This window comes from Argentina silus (genome assembly GCF_951799395.1).
Source record: "Argentina silus genome assembly, chromosome: 16".
Classification (NCBI taxonomy): Eukaryota; Metazoa; Chordata; class Actinopteri; order Argentiniformes; family Argentinidae; genus Argentina; species Argentina silus.
The window spans coordinates 15,289,645-15,302,144 of NC_139670.1; the positions used below are offsets into that span (position 1 = coordinate 15,289,645).

The window sequence follows — 12,500 nt, forward strand, 5'->3', positions numbered from 1 at the left end:
CCCTCCATCAAACACGCAAAGAAGAGTCAGGAGCTGCAGAGCAAGGTGAGCAACGCAACCACGTCCCGCTTGCATCTCGTCAGCCGGGTCCTTTCCAGGCCGTTGTCTGATTGGCTGTTTCTCCTTTCAGCTTGCGTACAAGGCGGGCACAGAGCAGACGATGCACCAGTACACCATGAAAAACGATGAGCCCCTCTTCAGGCAGGCCAAGGCTAATGCGGACCTTCTCAGTGGGGTAAGGTCTCTCGCAGGGGAGTGGGTACATGGGGGGGGGGGTGAGGGGGGGGCAATGCCAGTCCCTAAGGAGCACTGTATGTATAGCACTGGAGGCTGGTAGAGGTACAAATGACCATTTCTCATTCCATTCCATGCATTACAACGAGCCCATTCTCCGATTTTTACCTCCATCAGCCTCCACTGATGTGGTGCCATTTGTCTCAGCTCACCTCTGACACACACCATGTTGTGGAACGTTGCAGATAGATCTGTCATGACTAGAGAATTCCTTACTCTACATGTTAGAGAGGCATGTTTGTTTATCTACATTATTTATTTCTATCTGAACACCCCACAATGTTGTGTCCTCCCCTTCAACGAGTTGTAGAGTAAATTAAACCGTGATCAGTTGATGAGCTGAATCAGGTGTGTTAGTCCTGAGCTGGAACACAAGTCTCTGCAATTCATAGACAGTACACCGTGATAAACAGCAGTTTATACAGTCCATATCTGTGTTTTGCTGATTATATATTCATCTACTGCTCATTCCTTTATTTCAGAAAGTCTATAAGAGCAAGTATGAGCAACAGCGGGAGAAAGGCTTTGAGTTGCACATGGACGCTCTGTCCATCCTCACTGCCAAAGCCAAGACAGACCTGGCCAGCAACGTGAGTTACTCTGTGTGTGTGTGTGTGTGTGTGTGTGTGTGTGTGTGTGTGTGTGTGTGTGTGTGTGTGTGTCTGTTTATCCATCCTCACAGTTTGTAAGGCCAATAATGTTAGTGTTACCCTGTCTGTTTGTCTGAGAAATGGTTTAGCTGGTTAGCATTACGCCATGCTATGTCCCTATACTGTAAATCAGTCATATGGCATACATGAATGCGTTAACCAACTAGATCAGGAACATTCCCACTAATGCTAACGCATAGTGGTCATTCTTAGAATAGATCCTTGGTAGAAAGGATGCGGCGAGCCAAATGACCGTGTAGAGGGTGTAGGTAGTAGGTGTGACTAAATCGCATAGAGGTTCGAGGGTTGGTGCCAATGTCCTTCCGAAGGATCCATTCTAACATTCTACATATCTCCCTCTCCCCAGGTCAAGTATAAGCAGAAGTATGAGCAGACCAAAGGGAAGATGATCGGGGTGAAGACGGTCACTGATGACTCTCAGATGGCCCACTCTGCTGTGGCCACCCGGCTGCAGAGTGGCCGCCATTACAAAAAAGACTATGAGGACACCAAGACGAAGCACAGGTGAGTCAGTGCCACGCATCGGTGGGGGAGGCATGAGGGGAGAACCCCCTTGTGTTATAAAGTACACACACACATACGCACGAATGCACACAGAGACACACACACACACACACACACACACACACACACAGACACACACACACACACACACACACACACACACACACACACACACACATACACACACACCCACAGGTGTTCAAGACAGAATCCAATTGAAACACTGCCACAAAGAATGATGAAGAGTCAGATGCGGACTGTAATCCATCAGTGTGTGAATGGGCTTTGAAATAAAAAAGTCATGTAAAAGCTAACATGTCCGTTTAAATCATATCCATTTCCAGTGCCTCCCTGGACATGCTGACTATGTCCCACGCCAAGAAGGCCCAGGACCTGGCCACTGAGACCAACTACAGGACCTTCCTGCACAAGTACACCACCCTGCCCAGCGACATGAAAGTGGCCTGGGCCAAGAAAGCCTACGGACTACTCAGCGATGTAAGTAGAACTACGTTTCCCAGCATGTAAAACTACACACCCTTCCCAGTGACATGAAGGTGAAATAGGTCAAGAAGATTGTGTGTAAGTCTCCAACACTTGAGCCAAGACTCATGGGGCTATGTAACTGTACATTTAATCAATGTTCAGTCGAGACCTAATCATTATTTTGATCAGTGGTTTCATGGACACATTTGAAAATCATCTTGGATTAGGGAAGATCAGTTTGAAGAGTCACAGCCTTTATAGAAAATATTTTTTTTACATACAGACACTGGTAAGGTCTGGAGATAATGGAGATAACGAAGGCTGAAAATTGTGAAGTGGCCCTTTAATCTGCATTATTTTCATGACGTCACCTTTAAACTGTGTTTCGTTGTTTGTGTTTTCAGAAACAGTACAGGTCGGATCTGAACTGGATGAAGGGCGTCGGCTGGGTAGCGGGTGATTCGCTGGACGTACAGCAGGCTAAGAAGGCTGGAGACCTCTTCAGCGAGGTAACCTTTGAACCCTTAACCCACAAATCACAGCTCTCTTCCCACTAGCAGAAATGTACCTTCGGCACAGATCTAAGACCAGCTTACTCCTCCCACATACTAGTCTGAACCATTCGAGGGAAACATACAGTAAGCTGCCCCACTCGGCATCTAAGGGCAACCTGATCAAACTGATAAGAGAGCACAGCAAGATGGACTATGTAACTTCAGCAAACACACAAATGCAATGACAACCCATTGGAACACCGTCATATGAAACTGATTGAACAAGGGCCACTACAGTATGTGGTCCTCTGTGGCTCAGTTGGTAGAGCATGGCGCTAACAATGCTTAGATTGTGGGTTTGGTTCCCGCTAGGACCATATCTACTGAAAAATGTATGCACTCACTGCAATGTAAGTCGCTTTGGATAAAAACGTCAGCTAAATGGCAGATATTACATATCGTATGTATAGAGGACATACAGTACACAGATAAATAGGACCAATACATGTTGACTTGACTTAATATATTAGCACCAGACGTGAAACTTCTGTGTGCATCATTGTTTAATAACTACGACTGAGTGTTGTTGGCCTGGCACAGATACAGATATAGGTTTATAGTTGGGGTTACAATGTCTTTAAAGAGACAGGCACTAAAGTAGAACTGGTCCAGCTCTCCAGGGTCCTGAAGACACTTACGCAACCTCACATCATATGAGATGGAACAGCTGAGAATGGGGCTTGAACCAGCAACCCCGTAGAGGCGGGCAAGACCACGACCACTCGTTCATAAAACACCAGGTCCCTTGGTAGAGGCAGAAGGGTACTTGAAAAGGCATTTACAGTACATGCATTGAAGCTGCACTACATCCCTGATTATAATTGTGTAAATCCTAAAACATTTGTAATTCTTAGCGCTGATCTGCAGTACTAGACTCTGTATTCACCATCATTATAAGTGGCTTCTCCATGAAGTCCTGTTCTTTTCCTGGCATGAAGGCCATTATTAGAAATGGCTTTGGTGTGGAAATAGAACTGTCTGAAATAGACATGCACAGGGGCTAGAGTTGCTGCCAGCCAGTCAGCAAGTAAGGAAACTCAATTTTAGAAAATGGTACAATGATTCCAGCTAAACAGACTTTATAGGGAGCATGAAACAAACTTTGTTTGTTCATTAACAAATAAATGTTGATTCCCTGGTGGATTAATCTTCATGGTTATTCAACAGTTTGTGGGTCAGACTCAGTAATACATTTTGGTTGGCTCCACAATATTTTTGATGAAAAAAATAAAATAAATCAGATTGTGTGGCTTTTAGATCAGAATGAACGCTGTTCCTTAGGGGCCAAAGTATTTGTAGTGGTTGTTCTTTCTTACCAATCACCCCACAGTCAAGTCAACCAGGTGTGTACCCTGGTCTTAGCAACCAGTGATGATGGACCAATGCAGTGCCAGGAGATAAAACCATCTGACACCCACCGTAGACTCTGTAGTTGGCCATCTCCATTCTAGACAGTGGGACCTGTGATGATGGTTCACTGATGGTTCACTAGCACTCTCTACTGTCAGTAAAGTGCATGACACTGTGTATTCAGAGCCGCCACTTCTCCGACACACATTTCTCTTACTGTACTATATTATCTTTGGTGTGTTCCAGAAAAAGTACCGTCAACATGTGACCGGTCTGAAATACACCAGCGTGGAAGACACTCCAGAGATGGTCCAGGCCAAGATGAGCAACAAGCTGGCTCTAGATGTACGCAAACCCACCTAGTCTTAGTCTGAGATTAAATCTACTCCTGGACAAAAAATCATTGTACAATGGAGGATCTCCATTTGCAAGTGAAAATGTCCAGGACTTGATTTAATCTGGGTCTGTGAAACTGGCCCTGTATGAGAATGACTTTTTTTCTTTTGTATTAATGCTTTATTTTATAAAATGTGATGGAAGAGAAGTTGATTGGATGTTGTCCTTGTTCTTTTCAGAGGTTGTACCGGGAGAAGGGAGAGAGTGTCAAGCACAACTACACACTCAGTGGAGATCTTCCTGAGCATGTACAGGCCAAGCTTAATGCCATGAACATCAGTGAGGTCAGTAAACACACACACACGCACACACACACACACACACACACACACTGGCAAGCATAATCTCGCCCCTGTTTACACACCCTTTCAAAAACACATTCCTGTTCTAATGAAAAGACTAAACTCTGTGGGGTGTGTGTACACGCACGCACGCACGCACACACACACACACACACACACACACACACACACACACACACACACACACACACACACACACACACACACACACTGGCAAGCATCATCTCGCTTCTGTTTACACACCCAATGAAAAACACATTCCTGTTCAAATGTAAAGTCTATAACACTCTGTACGTCTGTCTATTCATCCATTATCCACCTATCTTGTAGGGAGATTTGGTGAAGTGTAAACACTTCTGTGGTTGGCTCCACTTTAGCCTAAGTTAACGATTTGTGATCTGTTTGTGTCCACAGACCCGTTATAAAGAGTCTTGGACTAAAATCAGGGATGCTGGCTACAAGCTTCGTTTGGACGCCATTCCATTCCAGTCCGCCAAAGTGTCTGGGGACATACTTAGTGATGTGAGTCTCCTTTTGTGCAATTCAATTTCATTTCTCCTGGGGATGTTGCATCACCACATTTCAACATCTTATTGGACTGCTATGAATCCATTCTAACTCCTCCACTCCCTTGCTTCGGATGTAAAACGTCTTACGAAAGAAAAGAAAATGTATGATATTCATGACAGTATATAATCAATGAAACATGTTGCGGAGAACCTGCTTTAATATCTATTGTTATAAAACACTTCACAATCAGTGTGAAAAATAATATGAAACGTTTGTTTTTAGCACAAGTACAAGGAGCAGTTTGAGAAGACGAAGGGTCGGATGATCGGACTGAAGGGACTGGAAGATGACATCAACATCTCTCACTCTGTGAATGCCAGCAAACTGCAGAGTGACGTGAGTCGTACCTGAGATGTACCACCTTTACTGCGGAGAATCAATGAACTGATCTGTCCTCACCGTATTCTCTACTGGAAAGAATCTCCGAAACGATTTCCCCTATTTTTCTCTTCCGGCCCACCTTCATCTCCCCCTCTCCCTTCCCTGTCCACTTCTCGAGCCCTCTTTCTCTCTCCCCCCTCCTCTCCTCTCCTGCAATGTGGAAAACATTGTTCCTTGCGTGTGTAACTATTACATGGGTTCGTTATTAAATCACAATGTCCCAATAAAGAGTATCAAAGTCCAACTCTCTCCCTGCAGATCAAGTACAAGAAGGACTCTGTGAGGGTACGCTCTCAGTACCACCTGTCCATGGACATGATGGAGGTGGCCCATGCTAAGAAAGCCCAGGCCCTGGCCAGCGAGCAGGACTACCGGCTCACCCTCCACCAGTATACCTCTCTGCCTGACGACATGAAGGTGCAGGCTGCCAAGAGAGCCTACGACCTGCTGAGTGATGTAAGAGCCTTGTGAAACAACCCAGGTCCTTATTGTAAAATACAAGTTGTTATCAATGGCCTCCAGTTCGATGAATAAACAATTAGACAAATGAATAGATTAATAAATAAATAAATAAATAAATAGATACAGTACATACTGTAGATACAGTAAATAGATAGATTGATAGATATATAGCTAGAGTAATTGAACTGAGTTGTTTGTTTGTGCGTGTGTGTGTCTGTGTCTGTGTCTGTGTGTGCTTGTGTGCTTGTGTGCATGTGTGTGTGTGTGTGTGTGTATGTGTATGTGTGTGTGTGTGTGTGTGTGTGTGTCTGTGTCTGTGTGTCTGTGTGTGTTTGTGTGTGTGTGTGTGTGTGTGTGTGTATGTGTGTGCGTGTGTGTGGTGTGTGTGTGTGTTGTGTGTGTGTGTGTGTGTGTGTGTGTGTGTGTGTGTGTGTGTGTGTGTGTGTGTGTGTGTGTGTGTGTGTGGTGGTCCTCAGAAATCGTATCGTTCTGACCTGAACTACCTGCGTGGTGCGGCCTGGATAGGCACTGGGGCTCTCCAGTTTGAGGAATCAAAGAGGGCGTCAGACCTCATCAGTGAAGTGAGTGTCCCATTTTGAACAAATTACACATTGATAAAGCCTTCATAAACTCTTTGTTAGGCCTACATCGACTTCCCCAACCATTTGGTGTAACCATAGGACCCTTTTGGGTGCTTGCATCCCTGTGATGTTAAAACATTATGAAGGCTCACACATGCTTATGACAAGTAATAATGCATTATACCTGTTGGCTTTAAGTCATGTGTTACAAAGATGTTACATTTGAACTACTAGATCATGCTCTAATTGACCCCTCACTCCTTTTCTCGCCAACAGAAAAAATACCGTCAGCAGCCTTATTCATTCAAGCACACGTCCGTGGCCGACTCTCCGGACATTGTCCATGCCAAATTCAGCAATAAGCTTACCAACGAGGTGAGATAAACATGTAATACACTCTAGTAGCACTGTAATAGCACTGTAATAGCACTGTAATAGCAGTGTTATACTGTAGTACTAAGCTTCCAGTACATACGTGCTTAAAGCCCTGGCTAGTAAGTACGTTTCTGCAACGCTACTTTTTTTGTACTTTTTTGTGATGTTTCCTTTTTTTTACACCTTTTTGCCATTTTCTTCTCTCTCAGCGTTTGTACAAGGAGAAGGGGGTGAATGCGCAACACAGCTACACCATGACAGCGGAGAGACCGGAGTTAACACAGGCCAAGATCAACGCCGCGAACTTCAGCGAGGTGTATATGCCCTTATGAACATGTCACAGACGTCAATATGCAATGGAGGCTGGTGGATGTAGAAATCGGAGGATGGGCTCATTGTAATGCATGAAATGAATGCGCGCGTGTTTGATTCCATTCCATGATTCAATGAGCCCGTCCTCCAATTTCTGCCTCCACCAGCCTCCTCCAGCCTCCACTGATGAACACTTATGGCATGGCAAATACACTATGAGTGTGATAGAAACATTTGTACACAAAGTACGAATAAGACATACATGGTCACCCTTTATAATATTCTGTATCTACAAAATATTCTATACACAGCTACATTCCATTTGTGCTGTAGATTGGACTATACTACGTGCTAAATGTTTGTTTTCTTTTGCAGAGCAAGTACAGAGAGTCTTGGCACACGCTGAGAGCTCAGGGATACAAACTCACCATGCAGGACATCCCCTTCCAGGCCGCCAAGACCTCAATGGGCATAGCCAGTGATGTGAGTATTCATGCTACCACTTATAATGGACATAGCCAGTGATGCACACATACAGAACAACTCTTACAGGGGATATAGCCAGTCATGTACTCATACAGTACATGCACTCATACTCTTACATGCTGTATGATATAGCATCTGATGCCCGACTGCACATCTATCTATCTATCTATCTATCTATCTATCTATCTATCTATCTATCTATCTATCTATCTGTCTGTCTATTTGTCTATCTGTCTATCTGTCTATCTGTCTGTCTGTCTGTCTGTCTGTCTGTCTGTCTGTCTGTCTGTCTGTCTGTCTGTCTATCTGTCTGTCTATCTGTCTATCTGTCTATCTATCTGTCTATCTATCTATCTATCTGTCTGTCTGTCTGTCTGTCTGTCTGTCTATCTATCTATCTATCTGTCTGTCTGTCTGTCTGTCTGTCTGTCTGTCTGTCTGTCTGTCTATCTATCTATCTATCTATATCTATTTATCTATCTATCTATCTATCTATCTATCTATCTATCTATCTATCTATCTATCTATCTATCTATCTATCTTATCTATCAGGTCCAGTACAAACACAACCATGTCATGGACAAGGGCAAACACATCGGCGCTCGCAGCATCCTGGACGACCCGCAGCTGCTCCGCTGCATTCAGATGGGCAAGCTGACAAGCGAGCAGGAGTACCGCAAGGATGCGCTAAGTACCAGCGGGAAGTACCACCTCACCCAGGACATGATCCACCTGGTGACCGCCAAGAACGCCCAGGCCCTGGCCAGCGACCAGGACTACAAGACCAGACTCCACGAGTACACGGTCCTGCCTGACGACATGAAGGTCCAGTGGGCCAAGAAGGCTTACGACCTGCAGAGCGAGGTAAGGCAGAGGGAAGGAGAGAGGGAGGGAAGGAGAGAGGGAGGGGAGGAGAGGGGGAAAAGGAGGTGGGAGAGATTGGGAAAGGTGGAGGCATGTTCTTCAACATCACACAGGCTTACTGTAATTCCATGGTTGCCGTTTTCAGCCGATAAATATACATTTTCTTATTATAAGAACACCTAGACTTGATCACTCTCCCCCACTATTTATACAATTATAAATGCATGATAGTTTATATATAAATACTATATTCATATATTACATATTTATATGTATACATACTGTATGTGAAAAGATATTCATTTTACCTATAATATGTAATATATATGAATATACATTATTATTCTTATACCATAAATACATTTTGTATGTATATTCATATATATACTCTCTCTTCATATATTCATTTTGTATAGAAACTATACAAGGCGGATCTGAACTTCATGAAGGGGGTGGCCTGGGATGGAGTGGGAGCGCCACAGATGGAGTACGCAAAGAAAGCTGGGGAGCTCATCAGTGACGTGAGTACACACCGGCAGCCATGTTCCCTGAGAAATAACTTTGAAATAAAGTTGTTTATGGCCAGGTCGTCATTGTAAAATGTGTTTCCAACAACCTACCTAGAAAGGTAGATGAATAAGTGAATAAATGAATGAAGTGTGTGTGGCTGAAATTCATGTGAAATGGTGTGACTCTTGCAGAAGAAGTATCGTCAGCTGCCAGATAGTGTGAAGTTCACCTCTGTGGCCGACACTCCAGACATGGTCCATGCTAAAAACAGCTACCTACAGTGCAATGAGGTACAGGTTTGCTTTCAAACTCTGTGCTTCACATTGTCAGTGCTATCAAGTTGCATTTATGTGTATCATTGGTATCTTTGCTACTGTATTGTCTATAATACGTCACTTTTCTAGAATTGACCCAAATATGTTTGTAGTTTGTGGGGAATAAGTTGCTAAAAAGGTTGAAATACTCTCCCTAGGTGCTATAATCCCTGGGAAATCTGGGAAAACTGTTGTAGTTGAGAAAACTGTCTGAGGAATGCCACTTATAAAACAGAGTTGTTTTAACCCTAAATAGAACCAACGGAATAGTTCCAAAAGTGCCCACCCGGACTGCTGAGCATGCTAAATCAAGCACACCTAAAGTTTTTTAAATAGTTTTTCAGGGCCAAAAAGCAGAAAGTTCTTAACTGGCCTTGATTAATCTTCAGATTTAAATCCAATTGAACATGCATTTAATTTCCTGATGATAAGATTTTAGGCAAACAGACATAAAAACAACTGAAGATGGCTGCAGTACAGGCCTGGCAGAGCATCACCAAAGACTATACCCAGCGTCTAGTGGGGTCAATGGGTCGCAGACTTCAGGCAGTTCTCTTTCAGTCAATTCGATTCAACATCTCACTATGGGTTGCAACCCTATTCAATCATGCCTATTACAGGCTGGCAGTGCTTTGCATGGCTGACCCCGCCCCAGCCACGTTATAAAGGCTACTGCAATGCACTGCCATTTCATTATTTTTACTCTTCACTCGCTTATTCACAAGCCCGTCTGCAGTGTTCTGATAGAACCTAGCTACCTAGCTTAACTGTTCCACAGGCAAGTTAGAAAACAGCTTTCCCCGGGGCATTAGGTTATTCTTCCCCACAGGAATCCTGCTGATTCAGGCTTCTGACCCTGATGCTCTATACAGAGTAGTGGCATGTGTGGCCAATCTCTACTTTGACCCCATAGTAATTGTTTGATTTCAAATCCAAACTGTGGGAATATAGAGCTCAAATAATACAAAATGCTTTCTCTTTCCAATACTTATGGAGGGCACTGTAAATGCTAATTTATCCATGATGCAGAGGCTGTACCATGCTGGAGACTCTGAGGCCATGCACAAATACACCCTACATGCTGACGACCCTGACTTCGTACGAGCCAAGATCAACGCCCAGCAAATTAGTGATGTAAGTGACCATGCTTTTACTCTTTCTCCAAATCTCGAAAAGAAAATCGTTCCAGTGTGAAATCTGATTTGTTTTGTGCTAGACATATTTAAATGTAGAGCTCAGTCCAAAATCAAAGTTGGTTAAATGCTTTTAGAAGGATGAGCACCCTCTACAAGGGATCTCTCGATGCATATTCCTGGATTTTCAGTATGGATGGTGTTGAACTTGGATGTGACATTAAGCCACTGAAAACATCTGACACACTTTCATTTTGGAATTAGCTAAATATACTTTAATGTGTGAGTCTCTATTATTGTCACTATTTCCTTAGTAATTATTGTTACAACAGTCAGTAAGCAGTTGTACCAAAACTGGTTGTGTTATCCCTAGCCTGGTTGTCTGTTTCTGCTTCAACCAAACAACCTGAATGCACCATTAGGGTTAGGGTCAAAACATTGATTACATGGAATGATTTTCACTGTGCTCCATTGCCACACACCTCTCTCACCTGCCTATCCTCTATCTTCCTCTATTTCTTTACCTCTGCAGAAGGTCTACAAAGCATCTGGGGAACAGGTAAGGTCAGCCGGCTTCGACCTGCGGCTGGACGCCATTCCCTTCCAGACAGCCAAGGCTTCCAGGGAAATTGCCAGCGATGTGAGTTTACACTGGAAAAACCCTCCTCCTTCTCCAGTTAAATTGAACACAGAACTGTGGCGGTGTTGTGCTTGAGTGGTTATGTTTACGACTGAAGCACACAAGTACTTTTCCTGGGAAAGTACTATTGGTACTATACAAAAGGGGATGTAACTGGTCCTGGTATAACAAGTGTTGCCTTTGCTCCACCAGTTCCGCTACAAGGAGGCCTTTGCCAAGGAGAAGGGCCAGCAGGTGGGCTTGCTCTGCGTGGAGGACGACCCCAAGATGGTGCACTCACTGGCGGCCAGCAAGCTCCAGAGCAGCCTGGAGTACAAGAAGCAGTCCAAGGAGGGGCGCTCCCAGTTCAAGATGCACACTGATCAGCCTGAGTTCCTGCAGGCCAAAAAGAGCCAGGCCCAGGTCAGCAATACAGCCTACCGGACAAGGCTCCACGACTACACCTGCGACCCGGAACAGCTTAATGTCAAACACGCCAAGCAAGCCTACAAGCTCCAGAGCGACGTGAGTGGAGTGGAAGGGTGGGGTGTTGGGTATCTGGTGTGTTGTGTGTGTTGGGGGGGGGGGCATGGTAAATTGGACATAATGGTATAATCATGTCACCAGAAAGGGCACTGTGGTCGATTACAATTTCATATACAAAGAAGATTCTGTGTATTACACAGTAGTACACAGTGTAAGTGTAATATTATTTACTCATTCTTAGAAAGAACTGAATTGTGGGTGTCCTTCATTGCAGGTGAACTACAAGTCGGACCTGAACTGGATCAGGGGTGTGGGCTGGACCCCACCAGGTTCCCATAAGGTGGAGATGGCCCGGCGGGCGGCAGAACTGGGCCTGGGGGAGGGCGTGAGCACGGACGAGGCCATCGCCAAGTACCAACACATGATGATGGTGAGAGCGATCCCACAACTGCTTTGGCATCACTGGGTTCCCCTATCATGCCAATAAAGCCATTTGAATTGAATTGAGTTGAATTGGTAGAGAGAGTCTGTAGTTTAGTTGAACAGTCCTATTACTACGACAGGTATTTATTTAGTAATTACTATAGAATTATTTCGTCAAAATAATTCACTAATTACACTCACTCTCTCCTTCCCTTTGTCCACCAGCTCCAACGTCAACAACAGATGGAGGAGCAGCAGCAGCAGCAACAGCAGCAGTCATCTGAGCAGGTGGAAAACAGCGAGTTCCAGCAGTCGGGGGTCAACCTGGACGCCATGGAGATCCTCCAGGTGAAGAGGAAGAAGACCATCCAGACCGTGAGGAAGTCCACCACCACCTCCTCGTCATCAAGCCAGAGCACCGTCAAGA

At 44.5% G+C, this 12,500-nt stretch overlaps 1 protein-coding gene across 1 annotated transcript in view; it reads left to right on the top strand.

Moving 5' to 3' along the window:
* nrap (nebulin-related anchoring protein) overlaps positions 1-12,500 on the top strand; it is a 28,184-nt gene that overhangs the window by 14,700 nt on the left and 984 nt on the right. Inside the window, exons 22-44 of the mRNA XM_083686937.1 lie at positions 1-45; positions 131-235; positions 777-884; positions 1,312-1,469; positions 1,814-1,967; positions 2,360-2,464; positions 4,106-4,204; positions 4,435-4,539; positions 4,972-5,079; positions 5,350-5,463; positions 5,767-5,964; positions 6,447-6,551; positions 6,828-6,926; positions 7,136-7,240; positions 7,614-7,721; positions 8,277-8,588; positions 9,005-9,109; positions 9,290-9,388; positions 10,442-10,546; positions 11,078-11,185; positions 11,378-11,689; positions 11,925-12,080; positions 12,299-12,500. The exon at positions 1-45 is cut by the window's left edge and continues 54 nt beyond it; the exon at positions 12,299-12,500 is cut by the window's right edge and continues 984 nt beyond it. Of these exons, the coding sequence (XP_083543063.1) occupies positions 1-45; positions 131-235; positions 777-884; positions 1,312-1,469; positions 1,814-1,967; positions 2,360-2,464; positions 4,106-4,204; positions 4,435-4,539; positions 4,972-5,079; positions 5,350-5,463; positions 5,767-5,964; positions 6,447-6,551; positions 6,828-6,926; positions 7,136-7,240; positions 7,614-7,721; positions 8,277-8,588; positions 9,005-9,109; positions 9,290-9,388; positions 10,442-10,546; positions 11,078-11,185; positions 11,378-11,689; positions 11,925-12,080; positions 12,299-12,500 (3,115 nt within the window). The remainder of the gene's footprint in view (positions 46-130; positions 236-776; positions 885-1,311; positions 1,470-1,813; positions 1,968-2,359; positions 2,465-4,105; positions 4,205-4,434; positions 4,540-4,971; positions 5,080-5,349; positions 5,464-5,766; positions 5,965-6,446; positions 6,552-6,827; positions 6,927-7,135; positions 7,241-7,613; positions 7,722-8,276; positions 8,589-9,004; positions 9,110-9,289; positions 9,389-10,441; positions 10,547-11,077; positions 11,186-11,377; positions 11,690-11,924; positions 12,081-12,298) is intronic.